Here is a 13,913-nt window from a genome sequence, read left to right on the forward strand (position 1 = left end):
TCTAATGTTTTCTTATGACGGAACTGAGGGTCATGCCTTTTGGGGAAGAAACCACAGAGGCGATGTCTGTGTATGAGGAGGTAGCTGGTGTTGGCAGGTCTCATTCCTGCCGCCTTCGATCGCTTGACTCAGGGGGGCCTCCTGAGTCTCTCCCCTGTGAAGTTACTATTTTCCCTTTGGTAATTGGTAAGTATCTTTTGTAGAGACAGTCTGAGACTATGCAATTCTGATGTTTCTCATCATTCTTTCGCCCACTTTTTAACATTCATGAATGGCTCTTGCCTGTAACAGTCATTACTGTGATGTTTGCCTAATTGTGATTTTCTATTTTCACTGCTTCTATATTTATTAATTGCTATTCTAACCTAAGGGAGAGCTGTCCCTTCTCTCCCATTTATGTATTCGTGTATCTATTTATATCAGTATAGATTCACAGGTATTTATTTCATGGGTTATCTGACATTGTCATTATTTTGCTGTTCAGGTTGTCCCAGCTTTGGCCCTTGGGTTCTCCTTCAAGTTGTCTCCTATGTCTTTTTGATCCCATCATGTTTACCTTTTTAAAAAATGTTTGTTTGTTTGTTTGTTTGTTTTGAGAGAGCACGAGCCAGAGAGGGGCAGGGGACAAAGAGAGAGGGAGAGAGAGAGAGAGTGAGGGAGACAAAATTTGAGCAGAGGAGGAACAGAGAAAGAGGGAGAGAGAGAGAATCTCAAGCAGGCTTCTGAGCTGTCAGCATAGAGCCCAACACAGGGCTGAAACTCATGAACCGTGAGATCATGACCTGAGCCGAAATTAAGAGTTGGAGGCTTGGGGTGCCTGGGTGGCGCAGTCGGTTAAGCGTCCGACTTCAGCCAGGTCACGATCTCGCGGTCCGTGAGTTCGAGCACCGCGTCAGGCTCTGGGCTGATGGCTCGGAGCCTGGAGCCTGTTTCCGATTCTGTGTCTCCCTCTCTCTCTGCCCCTCCCCCGTTCATGCTCTGTCTCTCTCTGTCCCAAAAATAAATAAAAACGTTGAAAAAAAATTAAAAAAAAAAAAAAAAGAGTTGGAGGCTTAACTGACAGAGCTACCCAGGCACCCCTGATCCCATCATTTTTAAAGCACTTCCTTACTTTCTGGTGCCATGAGATGCTCCCAGCTTATATTTTCTTTGCCTTACCTTGGAATCAACCATTCTCCAAGGAGCCCTGGTTAAGCCAGTTTTTTGCCACTAAAAAATATTCAGAAGTATCATGATAACTTTGGAAATAAGATTGTAAGGAAAGCATTTATGTGAAGTTCAAACTTCTGATGTCAGGTCACTGGTTGTAGACGGAGTGTTGACTGAGAAGGAACATGAATCTTCTGGGTGGTGGTTACATATGTAAAAATTGTCCAGCGGTGCACTTAAGATTTGCGTAGTTACTGTGTACAAGTTATGCCTCACTGAAAAAAACAAAAAAGATTGACAACAGAGTGCATGATAGGACAAGAGCACATGGTTCAGTTTGCTGCAAGGTCACCATTGAAAGGTGAAAGTGCAGTAACACTAAATACAACTAAATACAACCAATACACTAAAATCTCCATACTAAGTAGACAGTTGACTGTGTAAAAATCACCCAAAACAAAATGGGTAAATGAGTCCTTTCTCACATAGGAATTTTGGTATTGAGTGAGGATCTTGATGTTATTTGCATCGTGGGGGCTAGAAGGGCAAAGGGTGACCCTAGGATTCAGGGCTGCTGGCTGTAGGGGTAGTGGCCGTGCTAGAGGCTGTGTGATGCCGACCGAGGGTGTTGGGGATGGGAGCAGTGACGGTGGGAAACTGTGGCAAAGGGGAAGCTTCAGTGGTGGTCAGAGAGAGCGAGATCTGCCTTGGATGTGAGCGCCCTAATCAGAACCGGCAGGTCTCCTATGTGGCTGTGCACCTGCTGAGGGAGGGATTGGGGCTTCTCTCCCCAGCCGTGAGCCTAGAGAGAGTTCTGTCTGCCCAGGAGTCCTGTCTGCCTGTCCGCATCTCTTGTAGCTGCCATAGGCACTTGAAGGAGAAGGTGAGCAGAGGGGACTGTCTGGGGACCTAGGCTGAGCAGGTGAGAGCTGGGAGGCCTGCTGTCCCACTCAGCCCTTCCCAGCGCCTGCCCCTGGCCCGCACTTTGCTGGGTGCCGTCTGCCTGGCGGTGAGGAGCAGCCCTGCCAGGGTAAGAGGTTGAGGGGTGGGGGGAGGGAAGAGGCAGAGAGAAGGCAATGTGGCCGGAGTGTCACAGGGGGAGGGGTGGTGCTGCAAGACCTGATTGTGGAGAAGCCTGTGGAGAGATTGGGCTTGACCCTAAATTGGGGAGGAGGTTTCACCCCCATCCCTTGTTGGACCAACAGCCTCCGTCCTAAAGCCTGGCCAGGGATGTCTGGGCCTTGACCCGTGCTGCTAGCTCTTTGGAGATGGAATGAAGAGGGGTGCCTTGGTCCCACCCCACAAGGCCGGCAGAGTGAACTAGGGAGTCACAGGGGTGTACACGCCACCGTGAAGTGACAGAATCATAGCAGTGACAGTGGACTCTCCCGCCCTCTGGCCAAGGCTGAACCTGGCACGTTAAGTGAGCCTGGAGAGCCACAGAATTTGGTCGCTGGAAGACATCTTTATTCCTGACACCCAGTGGCAGAAACACCGTCAGGGCAGGCTGTGGGCGTCAGACTCTGGGGGAGACTTCCCAGAGCAGGTGCGTGTCAAACCCAGAAGGGCAGGAGATCGTTGAGTGAGTTCTGTGCGTGAGGGAACGTGGGCCGGTGCACCACCCCATAATCACAACCAAAACCAAAGGAGTTGCCAGGGCGAAGGAGTGGAGCACCTCAAAAATCAGAACTTCAGTGTGCATTGGAAGGATATGAGCTATGCTGACATGTGGGTATTCAGGAAAAAACGTGTGCAGAGCACTTGTACAGGCCCGCGGTGGTTCCCAGTGGTGGGGGCAGCTCCCTGGAGAACCGGAAGTGAGTAACGTCGTCTCTGAGCACTCTGGGGACACCTGGTAACTATGGACAAAGAGGACAAGTAGGTTCCCAGCAGCGGTGGCGTGCACGGGACCTTTGATCTGATTTGCTCCGTCAGCGTCAGTGACCTGGAGCAGCCAGCGACGCTAGAAGAAGTGAATGTAGTAGAGCAAGTCCACGTTCAGGGGAGCGACCCTGAGGACACAGTGGCCGTGGCCTTCACACCCCCTCCATACTGCAGCACGGCCACCCTTACTGGCCTGTCCATCACAGTCAAGCTTTTGTGATCCCTACCCCAGCTTTTCACAATGGACGTACACTTTACACCGGGGTTTCGTTCCTTGGAGCTCGCGGTGTGCAAGCGACAAGAACTGGGTGGCGGCTACCCTGGAGAACATCCATCTGCGGGGGGGGTTGTAAACCGGTGACTTGTGGCCAGCTCCTGAGCCTGGCGGCGTCTGGCCTCCAGCCCCACCCAGGGTGAGCTCCTGGCTTTGTTTTCTTGAATCACTGATGATGAGAAACTAACATTTTGTATTTTGTAATAAACTCGTAATTTATATTAAAAAAAGAAAAAATTTGTACTGAATGAAGTAACCCACAGGAAGCCTGAAAACTGTTCCACTATGAATAACATACCTGGGAAAAGTGTATGTGCCTGAGTCAGAGAGAACAGGCACCTGAGTGAATGCCTGCTCCCTCGTCCCACAGTCTAAACAGTCATCTCAGGAAAAGCAGCATCTGTGAGAGCCCAGAAGGGCATGGGACCCCACAAGATGTCAGGGCCAACAAGGCCTCAGAGGGCTCAGAACTGATTTTGAGAAGCACCCCGCAGAGGACTCTGAGGACTAATAATCAAAATTCCTTTACATAAAATGGGGACCAGCAAGGGAGTCCGTGGGGCCAGCTGAGGCCTCTAAAGCAAGGTGGCAGCTGATCCCAGAATCCCGTGCCTCCATCCTACAGAAGAACACCTTGGAGAGACTCCTATTCTGAAAGCGTCTTCTGTAGGAGGTAGGTCAGAGTTGTTCAGTTCAGTAGTGCTAAGCCTATAAGATGCTCGAGGCCTAAATAGAAACTAAATGCAAATAAATCCCTTGAATCAGATGGCATCCACCCACCACTTCTGCAGGAACTCAAGGGTAGGATTTTGGAGCATTGGCCAGTGCAGGCCTCATCTTTACAGACATCCAGTGAGTTGTCGGTGTGAATCCTGCCCAGAAGAAGGGTTCAGAGGGAGCCCTGGGAACTGAAGATCTTTCACCCACAGCAAGCTGGCGTGAGAAAGGGCACGATCCCTAGACATAACACAAGCCATTGAAGAACTCAACCCGGCCTCTCTGATGGGAAAGTTGCTAAACACACTTTGGGAGAAAACCAGTGAATAAGTTTGACTCTCAGAAAGTTTACATACAAGGACATGGTTTTGAAAATTTTTATTGTAACCAGGGGAATTGGTGTGCTAACTCACTGATTCTCAGAATGGGGGATTTGTTTTAAAGAACTGCTTATTTGACTAGGAAAATATTTTTGCATGCCTGAGTACACTTTACATTTGCAAAGGATGTTCCAATATTGCTAAGTGATTCTACACACAGTATCTTATTTAATAGTGTATGTTTTATGGGGTCTTTAAGTTCTTTTGCTGTTAATTACTACACATCCTATCTTTGGTTGTGCTTGGCTCTTATCACTGAGTAAAATCAAGCAACTGTTCCACATTTCCTTCAAACAGCGTCTGCCATGACTTCCTTTCTTTTGGTTTCTTCTACGTTATGCCCCATTTCTCTTCTTACTCCAGGGCAAGCGCTGAAATATATAGTGCTTATGAGCACAGGCTCTAGAGCCAGATTGCCTGGGTTCAAATTCCAGCCCAGTACCACTCTGTGCCCCTGGGCAAATTCCTTAATCTCTGTGCCTCAATTTCCTCATCTGTAAGGTGGAGATAATATTATGTATCTCATGGAGTTGGTGGGAAGATTAAATGAGTTAATACAGAGTACACGTAAAGCATGCAGAGCCCCATCTGGTGTGTAGTAAGTGCTCAATAAATGGTAGCTGTCGCTATAATGATTATTCTTGGTGTTCTTGCTCTCCACTTCTTCCATCTATTGGACATCCTCTGAGAGGTTTCCCCTATACCTTTTCCTTACAGGGTCTCTTTGGCTATAACCTCTATCCCTTCTCCTTTGACCCCCTTATCTAATTGTTGCCTCCCCCTACCCACCATGGCACTAATTTCTTTTCTGCCATATTCCTTTTCCTTTAGGATCTGTGGATTCTCAGCTGGCATCTAGGTCAGGTTGTTTTCTGCTATTTTAGCCACTTCCAACTTTTCTTTGGTCCCTTCCCATTAATTTGGAACTCCTCACTGCTGCTTGCCTCATAAGCTGTCTTCTCATGGCTGCAGTGTTTCATCTGACTGCCTGTCATGCTTAGTGCTCCCATGGGCTGGCTTTGTAACAAATCTTCAGTTATTCCCTGCTCCAACTTTGTCTCTTCCCTATCATTAGATAAAAGCCCCTGACTTGTGATTAACATCTTCTTCCCCCAGCCATTTGGTTTCTGCTTCTTTTCTATTATCCCAGATTTATCAATGCGTTGGGCAGGGTTTCCCACTGTTGCAGCACCGTGCGAAGGGATGCAGTTCCTAGACATGCCACTAGGTGGCAGAGTGCTCCCTCGCGATGCCTTACTGCCCAGGGGGCATCCGGGGACGTTAACTTGTGCAGTGTTAGAATTATTTCAAGGTTTACCGGAGGTTTCTAGCAGGGTTAGAGGCATTGGAAATTATAGGTAGATTCTATCCCAGCAAAGAATATTCCCATCTAGAGATATTACTCTTTTGTTGTTTATCAATTGTGCACGGGTTGGAATCATTATAAAAAAAATTAGAAACACGAATAAGCAAAAAGAAAAAAGAACTAGATACCTGAAGTTGTGCCACACAAAGGTGCTTTATTTTCTTCCAGATGTTTCCCCACACAGATCTCCACAAATACGTACTGTGTGTATATAGCCATTAATGCAACCATTTTATAACTTGTTGTGTGACCTCTTTTTATCACTTTACAAAATATGGTGGATGTCCTATCTTGTCAAAAACTGTAAATTCCTCCATGTTTATATCTTTTACACATCACATGAGTACATGCTCATACACAAACTGCGAAAACATTAAAATAAATTGGCTACAAGCTATTTTTATTTTATAGATTTCTCTTAGTTTACGTAATGAAAGGTCTCTCTCTGTGTAACATCTAGGGGTTTCCTTCCTTAGGATCTATCTCACCATGAGGCCGGCATCCCAAATATGCTTTTATTCCTGTAGAGCTTTTTTTTTTTTTTTCAACGTTTATTTATTTTTGGGACAGAGAGAGACAGAGCATGAACGGGGGAGGGGCAGAGAGAGAGGGAGACACAGAATCGGAAACAGGCTCCAGGCTCTGAGCCATCAGCCCAGAGCCCGACGCGGGGCTCGAACTCACAGACCTCGAGATCGTGACCTGGCTGAAGTCCAGACGCTTAACCGACTGCGCCACCCAGGCGCCCCGACCTGTAGAGCTTTTTAATCCCCCTAGCGGTAAGCCCACACCTGATGGCCCACTGGAATCATTGGGAAAGTGTGGTTACCAGGTCCCATCCCAGGGCTTTAGAATAAAAAAACTCCAGGGATGAGGCTTGGGCTCAGGTTTTTCTAAGAGGTCCTGCAGTTGATTCAGCTTTTGCAGCCTGGTTGGAACCGCCTGGCTGTGATGACAGGACGAACCCAAGGATTTTTGTTGAGGCTCCCAAGTTCCCAGAGTCTGCTTGCTAATATTCCGGATGAGGCTAACCAAGTACCATTCCTTCAGCTCCCCTTCCATGGAAGGCAGGGGTTGGTTCTGAGTCAATGAAATGTGTCCTCAAGAAAAAGGATAACAATTTGACCTCACCCAGCAAGCTGATTGAAAATGGGACTGAAATTCTATAATGACAAAAGCAATTTGAACCAAAAAGAAGAAGGAGAAGAAGGGAAGGAAGGGAGGGAGGGAGGGAGGGAGGAAGGAAGGAAGGAAGGAAGGAAGGAAGGAAGGAAGGAAGGAAGGAAGGAAGGAAGGAAAAGGAAAGCAAGAAAAAAGTTTTCCAATGAATAAATTAAGTTAAAAATTTAATGTTAACATTAATATGGATACTTGGGTGTTAAACTTACCTCTGAAGGAAAGTATAGTAAGAATTCTTGTTGACTGTGGTGTGAATCAAGAGAAGGGCAAGCTACAAGAGTAAACACTTTCATTTAGGGTCTAAGTTTAGAAGTCGGGAGATCCCAGGGCGCCTGGGTGGCTTAGTCAGTTAAGCGTCTGATTGTTGATCTCAGCTCACGGCTTGTGAGTTCAAGCCCCGCCTCTGGCTCTGTGCTGATGCTGGGGAGCCTGCTTGGAATTCTGTCTCTCCTTCTCTCTGACCATCACCTACTTGTGTGTTCTCTCTCTCTCTCAAAATAAATAAAATTTAAACACACACACACACACACACACACACATGAATTTGAAAGAAAGAAAAAAGAAAAAAAAGTCGGGACCCCTAGACATGAATGGAAAAAAATTTTCAGTTTCATTTTCGGTAACCCCAAATTCAAAGTTGGCATTTCCTACATTAACAAATGTGACCAGGAAAGCACAGTAATATTAGCGGTACCTTCCTTTGTCACTAACTGCAGGTATTTTGATATCATATTAAGTTGTTACAGATATCTGAGAACATTATGTTCATTGCTACTTTGAAATGGTGGTAATTATTTAATCTGCCATTAGGTCCTGTTACAGAATATATTAATAAAGTACATATACAGCAGTATCATAAATTTGTTTAAAAATATTTTGATAACTTTCAATTTAACGGGCCTCCTTCATGGTACTGTGTATTTAATTTTATGTATTTAAAAAATCATAATTCTAAGGGATCCATAGGCTTCTCCAGATAGCCAAAGAGTCTGAGGTATAGAAAAGGTGAGGACCTCTATAGTAGAGAATCTGCCCAAATTAGAATAAAAGTAGACTCCCTGAGGGGCACCTGGGTGGCTCAGTTCGTTAAGCGTTGACTTGGGCTCAGGTCATGATCCCACAGTTTGCGAGTTTGAGCCCTGCATTGGGCTCTGTGCTGACAATTCAGGGCGTGGAGCCTGCTTCAGATTCTGTGTCTCCCCCTCTCTCTGCCCCTCTCCTGCTTGTGCTCTCTTCGTGTCTCTCAAAAATAAATAAACATTAAAAAAAAATAAAAAGAAAGAAAGAAAGACCTAGAAGAGAGGCCGAGACATCCCAGGGAGAATCGTTAACCATGAGAAAAGCGCACTCCAGAGACATTAGGTCAGCTAATAGTGTACGCAACGTTAGCATCTGGGTGGGCTGAGTGAAAATCATTAACTGGTTGAGGAAGCTGTCTGGTTGAATGAATTTCGGTAACAACGATGGACTAGTAGAGGGTGGCTAACCTACAGGGTTTGGGGAAGAGAGAAGGAGGTTGATGGCAACCAGGATGGGGGTTGGGGAGAGGGTTGAACATATGTAGAGAAGCATATAGGCTGATTCCTTTCTCAGTGTGTTCATCCTGTGCATTCACCACCATGTTGACACTTAAGGCTTTGAGCTCTCTTCTCAGGCTTGGAAATCTCAGGCAGGGAAAAGGGTTATGATGAGAGAACTTTGTTTAGTAAGAGTACTCAGTGCTGGTGGAGATCTACAGAAATGAGCATTTTTCTGGAATGCATTTTCTGAATGAGCGTTAAATACCTTTTAAATGTTCATGTTCTTTGACAGTAATTTCAATCCTAGGAAGTCAGCCCATGGAAATAATCTAAAATATGGCTCTATGCACAAGGCTATTCATTGTAATTTCATTATAGTGAAAAACCAGAAATAATTAAGTACTCAGAACAGGAAGATGTAAAGTAAATTTGGTGCATCTGCATCGTGAGAAATTCTTTAGCCATGAAAATATTTACAAGGAGTTTTTAATATCAAAGGAAATGCTTATGACAAATGCTAAATAGATTCAAAATTATGTAGATAAAATGTTTCAACTATGGAAAGTGTGCAGAAAAAGGAGTGGAAGGAAATATGCCAAAGTGTTTAAAAGTGACGTCCTTTTGGGGCTCTTGGCTGGCTCAACCAGTGGAGCATATGACTCTTGATCTTGGCGAGAGAGAGAGAGAGAGAGAGAGAGAGAGAGAGAGAGAGAGAGATTGGGGTCATGAGTTCAAGCCCCACATTGGGTGTAGAGTTTACTTAAAATTTGTTTTAAGTTTATTTATTTATTTTGAGAGAGAGAGAGAGAGAGCACAAGCAGAGGAGGGGCAAAGAGAGAGAGGGAGAGAGAGAATCCCAAGCAGGTTCCTCACTGTCAGCGCAGAGCCTGATGCGGGGCTCGAACTCACAAACTGCGAAATCATGACCTGAGCCTAAACCAAGAGTCAGACACTTAACCGACTGAGCCACCCAGATGCCCCAATAAATAAATATTTTATTTATTTTATTTTATTTTAATTTATGTTTATTATTTTGAGAGAGAGAGACAGGGCATGAATGGGGGAGAGAGAGCAGAAAGAGAGGGAGACACAGAATCTGAAGCAGGCTCCAGGCTTCGAGCTATCAGCACAGAGCCCGATGCGGGACTTGAACCCACGAACCGGGAGATCATGACCTGAGTCAAAGTCAATACTTAACCGACTGAGCCACCCAGGCGCCTCTGCCCCCATAAATAAATATTTTAACAAAAAAATTAGCTTCGTCTTGGTTATGAAATTACGGGTGATTTATTTTCTGCTTTTTTACTTTTTACTAAACAAAACTACCACAGAACACGTATTACTAAAGAGAAAAAGTTCTATCACCCGAGTAATGCATCAACACTTTATTGTAAAAATTGAAAACACAGAGCCCAAAAGATACAGAAGTATAACAGGAAAAAAGTGAAGGTCTCTCATCCCTGAAGGTAACTACTGTTGTTTACCACTCACCTTCTAAATTTTTTGTATACATATGTGCACATACAAATATATTGTGTTTTCTCATTTACCTAAGTGGGATCATCCTGTATTTTTCTACAACTTACTTTTCTTTGGTACTTGTAAAATTGTCTTTGTTATCTTTCCACCTCGGTGCACCTAGTGCGACTTCATTTGTCCCATGTGCTGCCGTGTGTTTCACGATGTGGATGACCACTGTTTATCCAGCGATTGATTCCCCACTGTTTGAAGCAGTGGTGCATGCCGGGAAGACCCTCCTGCCGGACTGTGAATATTTCCCTAGGACAGGATACAGGGGTGGAGTTGCTGGATCAAAGACCATGTGCATTTCTGATTTTGATAGCTACAGCCTGTCTTTGTTAAGATGATATAAGCTTGTCCGCTGTAACCAAGACCCTAGAATAGCAGTGGCTTAAAACCAGACCGTTGTTTACTTCTCCACTGTTCACAGTCTTTCAGCATAAGCAGTCGAGGGCTGACATCCCGGCTCCAGTGTGGCAGGGACTCAGATGTCTTCTGTCTTCTCGCTCTGCCGTCTTCAACGCATGGCTGTAATCTTATGGTCTGAGATGACTGTTCCCCTCCTCCACTCACACCCACTTTCTGGGAAGTGGGGAGGGAGAGGTTTAGGGCAGAACCAAGAACATACACTGTCCCAGAACGGGGCTCTTAAACAGTGATGTACCACAGGCAGCTTTGTGCACAGCTAAGTTTCTGTTTCTAAAGGAAGAAATCTCGTAAAAGATATATGCAAGACCTTTCCACTAAAAACTACAAAACATTGCTGGGTGTTCAGAGCAGCTAAAAGCAAGAGTACTCACCGCATGTGTGTTGGGCCATAGGCACTCTGCCTGTTACCTATTCATATTACTCACCTGTTTCTCTATTTGGTGGTTTTCTTATTTCTCAGTGATTTGTAGGCACCCTTTTTGATTATAGATATTAACCTTTTGTCTTTTATAGGTGTTACAAATATTTTCTTACAGTCAGTTTCTTTGTTTTTTATTAATTTTATTTTTTTTAGTTTACATCCAAATTAGTTAGCATATAACTTATAGTCAGTCTCTTAGATTTTAACTTGGTTTTGGCACCTTTTGACATTTTGAAGTTGTATGTAATCGAGTCTGCCAGTCTTCTTGTGTCCCTGGGTTTTGTCTTGCTACTATCACTTTTATAATCAGAAAAATAAGACTATGCAGTTGATGGGGCACCGAGGTGGTTCATTGGGTTAAACGTCTGACTGTTGATTTCAACTCAGGTCACGATCTCACAGTTTATGAGAGTAAGCCCTGAATCTGGCTCTGTACTGACAGCGTGGAGCCTGCTTAGGATTCTCTGTCCTTCTCTCTCTTTGCCCCTCCCGCTGTCTGTCTGTCTGTCTCTCTCTCAAAATAAATAAATAAAATTTTAAAAAAGAAGAAGAAGGATATCCAGTTCAAAAGAGACACAGGGGTACCTGGCTGGCCTGGTTGGAAGACCATGTGACTCTTGATCTCGGGATTGTGGGTTCGAGCCCCACATTGGTTGTAGAGATTATTTAAGAATAAATAAATAAATAAACTTAAAGAGAGAAAGAAAAACAACATGAAGCAGCAGCAACAACATGGGTAAATAAATTACAGAGAAAACCTCACATTCGCTTTTTATTCTGTTATCCTCTTTAATAGGGTGTCTCTATGGGAACTATTTGAGGGACCTGGGCTTTGAGAACTGAATAGGATTGAGGTAGGCAGAGGGGAAAAGGAAAGGTATTCCAAGTGAAAGGAACCAAGTAAACTAAACCACGGAGGCACAGATAAATCTGGCTGAAATGGGACTAGCTGGAGGAGGCATGTATACTGGGATAGTAGGAAGTGAGCTGGACCGGTAGGTTGAGGACAGGACAGTCTTTGGAGAACAAGGAAGAAGCTAAATATAGTGATTACAAGTGAACACTCGATTAGGAGAAATATGTCAAATGCATAAGGTTATGCATTTATGAATATGAATAAATGAGGGGTTTTTTTAATAAATGTTATTTTTAAAGGAAGCAAATTAAGTATCTAACAAAAGATAAATGGTTGAGTACATTTGGGTATAGCTACATACTAACCCTGAGAATAGTCAGTTTTGAAGGCTGCATGGAAAGACACTAAAATTCTTGAGAAAGAAGATGATTAAAAAGCATAAAATCATAATTATGATTACAGCTGTTTAAAGGAATATGCGTGTGAGAAAAAGACTGAAAAGCAGTACTTGGAAATGAAGGGAGTATGTTTGGATGATGAGGGAGATTATTTTTCTCTTTTAAATATCCTGATTTGTCGGTGTCGTTCTCTGTTTATAATATTGTTCAAAGAGGCAGGTGCTAGTGGATATCGGAAAATTAGCAGAGGCTTTTCAGGGCTTTCTGAAGGTGAACTGGGGGCCGGGAGATGTGTGCTGCTCTGGAGGAGGCAGCCCGACCTTGCGGGATGTGTGTGATCCAGGAGGGAGGGACCCCGTCCCAGAGCCTGCTGGTCCCCTGGTCTGTAGTCCCGGGATGATGATAACGTCTTTCTTGCGTTCCAGGGTCTCCTGATGCTGCTACAAAACCTACCTACGATCCATTGGGGCAACGAAGAGATTGGGCTACTGCTCGCCGAGGCGTACAGACTGAAGTACATGTTTGCCGATGCCCCCAATCACTACCGCCGATAGGTGCTGTCTCCCCAGGGGGGACCCAGACTGTCCCCATCTCTGATGGCAATCTGATCACTGTGGCCACTGTGCGAGCCGTGGACTCAGGCCAGGAACCACTCCTGCTGTAAAAAGCTCACATCCGCCGCCCAGGTCTTAACTCTTTGGCGTGCCTGTCCACCACTCCATGTCTCTGGATATGTTTCTTGGACCACTCTCAGTATTCCATGACATGTGGATGGGCCCAGCTCTGGGAGAGGACAGGAAAGGAGGTACAGGGTTGTCTGCCCCTTTAAAAGAAACTGGACAGAAGAAGGGGAAGGCTCAGGGTCTCAACTCACATTGTCCCTACACGGACGGACTGTCTCTTGCCTCCCGGCCCCAACTGACGCCGTTGCTTTTTGTGACATGGTTTCATTTGATCACAGGTCAAAAAACGCCTTATGTTTTCAAAAGACTCCTGGCCCCTCCCCCCTCCCTCCCTCCCTGGTTCCTAGCCCTTCCCCCTCTGCCCTCGTGTGAGCCAGTGAGGGGCAGTTTTAGACTGTTGTTCTCAGATGGAGGAGGCACTGATGCTTATAAGTCTGGGAAGAGGCCTACACCCAAGGGCTAGGAATTTTAGTTTTCCTTTTCTCACCAGATGTCTGTATGTGTGCCTGCGTTTGTGTGTGTACGTGGGTATCCACACCCCTCGGCATTTAGTTACGTGTCCGAATCATGTGTCCAGACCAGCCCTGTCACGACCCGCTGGGAAGGGCCCCCCGGTGACCAAGTATAGAAGCATCCCTTGAGAAGGATCAGGGCAGGGGGAGGGAGAAGGGGCTTTTTACCTCTCCAAACCCTTTTTCCATGATGACCCACTCCAAGATATTATGTGTAAATTGTGTTATTATGTATATGGGTAAAGATGTACAAATATACGTCCTCTTTGTAGCAGATATGATTTTATATTTATAATGTGCATCAACATGTGAAAGCAATCTAGGTCACTAGCACAGATGACGTCGCCAGGCAGGTGGGCCCAGCGCCTCCAGGTCGCTTTCTGGACGCCCCCCCCCCCCTTGAGGGAGCGGGTGGGCGTCTGCCAGAGCAAGTGGCGCTGAGCAGATGGAGCTGCTCTGACAACCAGCGGTGGCCGTCCCAAGCGTCAGCGGCTGAGTTTTTCTGTCTCCCCCTCGCCCCACCCCTCCCCGGGTCTTTGTGGAGCGTCAGCGCCACTCCTTCCCCCTGTTGGGCAGACAGAGCCCCCCTGCCCCCCACCCCTCACCCCTAGCCACCTCCCAGAG

The 13,913-nt window shown here is 45.6% G+C and overlaps 1 protein-coding gene across 2 annotated transcripts in view; it reads left to right on the plus strand.

Moving 5' to 3' along the window:
* The window catches only part of TBC1D22B (TBC1 domain family member 22B), an 80,622-nt gene extending 67,059 nt beyond the window's left edge, over positions 1-13,563 (plus strand). For both annotated transcript variants that reach the window (XM_045057467.1, XM_006931682.5), the window contains one exon: positions 12,520-13,563. In XM_045057467.1, the coding sequence (XP_044913402.1) occupies positions 12,520-12,648 (129 nt within the window). In that variant the 3' untranslated portion in view covers positions 12,649-13,563. The remainder of the gene's footprint in view (positions 1-12,519) is intronic.
* Positions 13,564-13,913: the final 350 nt, after the last annotated feature.

This window comes from Felis catus, chromosome B2, assembly GCF_018350175.1.
Source record: "Felis catus isolate Fca126 chromosome B2, F.catus_Fca126_mat1.0, whole genome shotgun sequence".
Classification (NCBI taxonomy): domain Eukaryota; kingdom Metazoa; phylum Chordata; class Mammalia; order Carnivora; family Felidae; genus Felis; species Felis catus.